This window comes from Perognathus longimembris, unplaced genomic scaffold, assembly GCF_023159225.1.
Source record: "Perognathus longimembris pacificus isolate PPM17 unplaced genomic scaffold, ASM2315922v1 HiC_scaffold_5262, whole genome shotgun sequence".
Classification (NCBI taxonomy): domain Eukaryota; kingdom Metazoa; phylum Chordata; class Mammalia; order Rodentia; family Heteromyidae; genus Perognathus; species Perognathus longimembris.
This window is the reverse complement of record NW_025960670.1, coordinates 42,063-48,967: the sequence shown is the minus strand read 5'-3', so window position 1 is coordinate 48,967 and position 6,905 is coordinate 42,063. Positions and strand designations below refer to the sequence as shown.

The window sequence follows — 6,905 nt, the reverse complement described above, 5'->3', positions numbered from 1 at the left end:
GCCCAGGACTGGCCAAAAAAAAAAAAAAAAAAAAGAGTTTAATCTTGGGGCTGGAAATGTGGCTTAGTGGTAAAGTGCTTGCCTAGCATGCATGAAGCCCTGGGTTCGATTCCTCAGCACCACATACACAGACAAAAGCCAGAAGTGGCGCTGGGGCTCAAGTGGCAGAGTGCTAGCCTTGAGCAAAAAGAAGCCAGGGACAGTGCTCAGGCCCTCAGTCAAAGCCCCAGGACTGGCAAAAAAAAGAGTTTAATCTTTGCTGTCCAGGCTGGTTTTGAACTGTGATGCTCAGATCCTGAGTTGCTTGGATTACAGGTGTGAGCCCTAGCTTGTGAGGCCTATGTTTAGATACTATCCAGGTTTAGATGTCAACGATGCTTCAATTTTATTATCTATGCTGTGTTAGCCCAAAACTTCATTTCAAAACAAACTTTATTAAATATATTAATTACTTTAACTTGTGGCAAAAATTAATATGTTTGAAAAAAGGTCTTTAAACTTGCAATATTTTTTTTTACATTTGCAGAGTTTGGAAACATTTGCAAGTTCTCTGATTCTGAGCAATGTTTTGATGAGAAGAGATATCCCCAATCTAACCAAGTACCAGATAATTCTGGCCAGAGATCAATTTAGGAAAAACCCATCTCCAAATATTGTGGTAAGTATAAATGTTTATGATAGGAAGGCTAAAACATAAAATGAGTTATTGAAGCGTATCACTGACCCATGAAAGAGCAAATTGTAGCTAAATTTGAATCCCAGAATATTTAGGCTTACTTGTAATACCAGAAAGGAAGAAGCATCACAAAAAACTTGTAATACTTAATGTTCATTGGAGAGAAGTAGGTGTATGAAAATATCTGTCAAGCTGGGCCCAAGGTTAGAAGAAAAGCTCACTATATAAAAAGACACCCAAGTCTAGAAGTGTAACTCCATGGAACATAGCTTTTATTTAGCAGTTCCTGGGATCTGAATTAAGGTCTTTGCTTTCTTGGGCTCTGGATTTTGCTGGTTAGGTCTTGAGAAAGCATCTTGCTTCCTTCCTAGACACATGCTTGATCAGCCTAGGCTTTTAGTTGCTAGGATGGCTGGTGAGAAGTATTCTTGAGGCAGACTCCCAAGTAGCAAGGAGCAAAAGGGTAAGAGCACCTAGCTAGAGATAAAAGATTTTGAAGAGGCCAGAGAGAATAATTAATGAATATTTGTGACTACATAGGAGTCACTTTTATTTTACACCAGAAAATGCAGTCCTGCCATGCCAAACAAACCTCTAAAGGAGTCTATTTCACTATGTTATCTAAAACATGAATAAACATGTTTAAATTTCTTCCTAAAGTTAAAAGTTCACTAAAATTTTCAGTAAATCTAAACTTGTTGAATTTGATTTTATTGGTGAGTGTATTTGATAAAGAGGCAAGTTTACTGTTTCAGATAGTTAGGGTGCTATAGAAAACTATTCAACACTGTCAGGGAAGAATTTAGAATGATTCACTGAGAAATGCCACTAAAAATGGAAGCTATAGGAAAATAATTGAAATACATTCTAAGTATTCTTCTTTTAAATCTTTGTTACCAGGGGCTGGGAATATGGCCTAGTGGTGGAGTACTTACCTAGCATACATGAAGCCCGGGGTTTGATTCCTCAGTACCACATGTATAGAAAAAGGCAGAGGTGGAGCTGTGAGCTCAGGTGGTAGAGTGCTACCTAGCCTTGAGCAAAAAGAAGCCAGGGACAGTGCTTGTGGCTGTAAGGACTGGAAAAAACAAAACTTGGTTATCATATGGGCACATTAGCCTGAGAGCATGGGTATAGTGCTTGTATTTTCATGTTTCTTTGGTTGAATTTAACATGTGCTGATTGTTTTGGGTTTTTTTTTTGGCCAGTCCTGGGTCTTGGACTCAGGGCCTGAGCACTGTTCTTTTTGCTCAAGGCTAGCACTCTGCCACTTGAGTCACAGTGCCACTTCTGGCCATTTTCTATATGTGTGGTGCTGGGGAATTGAACCCAGGGCCTCATGTGTAAGGGGCAAGCACTCTTGCCACTAGGCCATATCCCCAGCCCAACTTATTATTGATTTTTTTCAGGGACGTCATCAAGGCATAATTGACGGCGAGTATGCCATTTGTATTAGTTTATATCATGGTTATGAATTACTGCAGCATATGGGAATGAGATCATCATATTTTTTCTTTTCTGGAATTACGCATGGAACAAAAGGTAAGTGGTATGAAATTATGTAAAGAAAGGATGAAAATGTTTTTGTTGAAGATACATAAAACAGTCATCTAAGATGCTTTATTGTTATGATTTGGGTTATTATTTTGCCAGTCCTGAAGCCTGGACTCAGGGCCTGAGCACTGTCCTGGCTTCTTTGTGCTCAAGGCTAGCACTCTACCACTTGAGCCACAGCAGCACTTCTGACTTTTTCTGTATATGTGGTGCTCAGGTATCAAACCTGGGGCTTCATGTATGTGAGACAAGTACTTTAACACTAAGCCACAACCCTAGCCCCAGATGCATTATTTTTAAAAGCAATGAGATGTTTTTGAGTAATTGGTAGAAAACAATACATATGACTTGAATTGGGAAAACCAGATGTTTTTTATTTTTAAATTGCAAAAATCTGCATTCAATTTTAGAGTTGAATTTCTTTTTACTAACTAATTTGTTTTAAGTTTACTTATTTGTAGAACCTTTTCTTAATTTTTTTTCTTTTTTTTTTGGCCAGTCCTGGTTTTGGACTCAGGGCCTGAGCACTGTCCCTGGCTTCTTTTTGCTCAAGGCTAGCACTCTGCCACTTGAGCCACCACGCCACTTCTGTTCAAGGCCCAGGAATGACAAAAAAAAAAGGAGGAAGAGGAATTTTAGTTGTTCTAAAAAATTAATGTTAAAATTTGAATAAATTTTGGAAAGTATGAGCAGTAGGAATGCTTAGAATAAGATAATAAGGGAAAAGTTAGTTTGGGGCCAGTAAGAGTGAGAGTAAAACCATCTATAATAAAGTAGTAGCAAGTTATCGCACATCGGGAGAAAGTTTCATGTGTAGAGAGTGGTTAGAGAAGCCTGTGTGTGAAATGTTTTAGCTGATACCTGGTGGAAGTGAGGGAGGCAAATTATTGTAGGCAGAAAGAATAGCATGGTCCAAGGACCCTATTTGTTAGTTTGGTTAGTTTTATTAAAGATCAGTGGACTAGATTAGGATGAGTGAGGGTAAGAGGTGTGCAGATGAGCAGTAATGAAGGCCAGATGGTGTAGGGCTTTTTTTTCCCCCCCTCAGTTGTGGGGCTTCAACTCTTGGCCTGGGCACTGCTAGCACTGTACTGCTTAGAGCTACAGTGTCACTTCCTGTGTAGGGCTCAATTACTTATTTGGTGCTGTTACTAAGACTTGAATTCAGGATCATTCTCTTGCTTGGCTTTTTTGATATTCAGTGTGATGTTCACCAGATTGATAGTTTGGAGACCAAAGAGGGTCTAGAAGGGTGTCCTGAAGATTAACGTCTACAGAGTTTAAAGCAAAGCCGTCACCAAGGAGTTTGAGAAGGAAATGGAGAAGTGTATGGGAGAAGTAGGGAAGAAACAGCAGTAGCAGTAGGAAAGAGTAGACTCTGGAACGCTTAAGAGAACTGTCACAAGAACTACCAAGTTTTCCTTTAATATGGCAGTGTGGAAGTCATTGATGCCTTTGATAGAGCCTCAGTGAAATGAGAGTAGAGAGGCTGGCGCTAGGAGGTTAGAGACTGGATTTGCAGTGAGAGTAGCAGGTTGTCAGGTATTGATCACACGCAGAAACTTCATGCTACAATGATTCAGAGCAAGTATGTTTAGAATAAGTTTATTTGCTATAGTTGCTTCTCTCAGCTCTTACTTTTTGCTTCTTTTGTATTGTGAACTATCACTGTATGGATTCCCGTGGAATAGTCTGAGCCAGTTCTTAATAAAATGGATTAGTGTGAAAATGAAATTAATTAATTAATTAGTATATACAGTGTTTGCTTACTGGCATTTGTATATGATGAATAAGGAAGGTAAAGGCATTGTCAACCTGACTGTACAAATGTGCAATCTCAGCATACAAGAGGTTGAGGCAGAAGGAGTTAAGAGTTTGAGGATAGGCTGAGCTACATAGTGAGACCCTACCTCAAAAAAGAAGAACATATAGGCTGGCAGCTGGTGGCTCACACTTGTAATCCTAGCTACTTAGGAGGCTGGGGTCTGAGGATCCTGCTTCAAAACCAATCGATGAGACTCTAGACTTTATCTAATAAACTACTCAGAAAAAGCCAGAAGTGGCACTGTGGTTCAAGTGGTATAGCAATAATAGCCTTGAACAAAAAGAAGCTCAGGGACAGAACCTAGGCCCTGAGTTTAAGCTCCAGGAGCAGTACAAAAACAAAGAAAAAAACCACAGACACAAGGAAGAAAAAAAAATTTCATTTGAAGTTCCATACCAAGCTTGAAAGCCAAGGCAAACAATCACAAAAATATCTGTGTAACTACCTGGCCTTTATTATCCCATTCATACTTCCATTTTCTATTTCATTTAGTTGCCAGTCCATTTTATTTCATGTTTTAGATTATTACCTTATTTTCAATGTTTTTTATTAACATGAAGTAGTAGGGATAATAGTATATTTTAGATAAGACATATCACTTAGAAAATATGTTGCTTGATCATAAAATTCATGTTCATCTTCGTGCATTCTGCTGGTTACCAAGAATAAGCATTGGCAGCGGCTTTAGAATTGACTAGAGGGTATTCTGCAGTTATCTTTTGTGAAGTTGAGCATGTGTGGCCAGGTTAAGAGGGCCTTTAGTGAACAGGAGGGAAAGTTGTAGGAAACTAGTGGTAGCTCTGCAGTGTGTTTTTCTGTCTGTCCAGAAAGTTAAAGGGGAGAGTCAGTCATGTCCTGTGTTCGGTGCTACTCAAAATGACTCAGACACTTAATGGTCTTCTTTGGAACTTTATATTTCATTTTATGGGTTATAGGGTTTGAACTCAGAAGCTGGGTGCTGTCCCCGAGTTCTTTTCTTCGAGGCTAGTGCTCCACCACTTTGAGCCACAGCTCCACTTATGGTTTTCTGGTGGTAAATTGGAGTCTGATCGACTTTTCTGCCCAGATAGGCTTTGAACCATGCTCCTCAGATGTGAGCCTCCGCTGAGAAGCTCGGATTACAGGTGTGAGCCACCTGTGCCTGACTACAACTTTATGATAGCCTATGAGAAATGGAGTCAAGATTGTTAAAATTATTGTGTAATGCAGTAGAAAAAGACGTTAAAACTTCTTACGTATATATTAAAAATGATTACTTAATATTAATATATGGCTTCAGGGTAGTGTTTTAAACTAGTTCTTCTGTAAAGACTTTTGAAAAGTTGTAACTAAAGTATTTTCTGTTCCACAGCTACAAACACCTCTGAAAAGAAATATGATGACACAAGAGTTATGATTGTTTTCTTCATTTCGAGACAGTGTTCAGGAAATTGCAGAAATGCTTTGAAAGCATCAGCCAATTATTAGAGTGATGACGTTTGTTGGCCATGCTTCAGGGAAAAGCATGAAAGGTTTTACCAAGAAGGAGCAGTTGGAGGTAATTTTGTAGATGCTGAAACAGAAATAAAACCAATTAACATTTAACCTTTTTTGTAATCACTAGTCACTTGGCTACCGAAATAAAATTTTATAACAAATGTGAAAAAAAATGACAAAGTACGTTTTGAATGGCCAGATAAAGTCCTTTATGAGACTACATTTTTACTCAATGATGACACTTTAACAATTATTATTAGGGGGCTGGGAATATGGCCTAGTGGCAAGAGTGCTTGCCCAGTGTACATGAGGCCCTGGGTTCGATTCCCCAGCGCCACATATATAGAAAATGGCCAGAAGTGGTGCTGTGACTCAAGTGGCAGAGTGCTAGCCTTGAGGAAAAAGAAGCCAGGGATATTGCTCAGGCCCTGAGTCCAAGCCCCAGGACTGGCCAAAAAAAAAATAAAAATAAAAATAAATATATATATATATATATATATATAATTAGGGTTAATCAGTTTACTCAATCAAATTTTTAAACCTTAGCTTTCAGTTTGCAAACTTTTTTTCTTCTTCTCAGTCCTGGAACTTGAACTCAGAGACTGGGTGCTTGCTATCCCTGAGCTCTTCAGCTCAAGGCTAGAGCTCTACCACTTGAGCCACCGCACCACTTCCAATTTTCTGGTGATTAATTGGAGATAAGAGTCTGACAGACTTTCCTGCCTGAGCTGGCTTTGAAGTGTGGACCCTCAGATCTCAGCCTTCTGAGTAGCTAGGATTATAGGCATGAGCCCACAATGCCCGGCGTTGAACTTTTCTTTTATCACTCAGTAATAAACAGCTTTTGGACTGATCCAGATTCTTGGACCACACTTTGAGTAGCGTCATTAAAAATGAAGTGGAGGGGCTGGGAATATGGCCTAGTGGCAAGAGTGCCTGTCTCGGATACACGAGGCCCTGGGTTCAATTCCCCAGCACCACATATACAGAAAATGGCCAGAAGTGGCACTGTGGCTCAAGTGGCAGAGTGCTAGCTTTGAGCAAGAAGAAGCCAGGGAGAGTCAGTGCTCAGGCCCTGAGTCCAAGCCCCAGGACTGACCCCAAAAAAAAAAACAAAATGAAGTGGAAACATTGAAGAAGTAATTGAATATGTAAGTCTTGAATTTAGGGGTAAAATTCATGGAAGTGAATATTCAATGACAGATCACTGCCAATAGGAGGTACATAAATAACAGCTTCCTTTCTCTCTTTAGAAATATGTTAGCTATAAAAGAATAATATTTTTTCGGTGGGATTGGCTTATCCCTATAATCCTGGCTGTTTGGCAGACAGAGAGCAGGAACATAAAAGTTTGAGGCTAACTCCAATAGAAAG

The 6,905-nt window shown here is 39.4% G+C and overlaps 1 protein-coding gene across 1 annotated transcript; it reads left to right on the top strand.

Moving 5' to 3' along the window:
• Nucleotides 1-526: 526 nt before the first annotated feature.
• Nucleotides 527-5,720, top strand: LOC125345064 (Fanconi anemia group M protein homolog; the record flags this gene model as incomplete). The annotated part of the gene is made up of 3 exons (XM_048337311.1): nt 527-658; nt 2,086-2,218; nt 5,407-5,720. Coding segments are annotated over 3 exons (381 nt in total), but the record flags the coding sequence as incomplete, so codon positions are not given.
• Between the last annotated feature and the right edge of the window lie 1,185 nt (nt 5,721-6,905).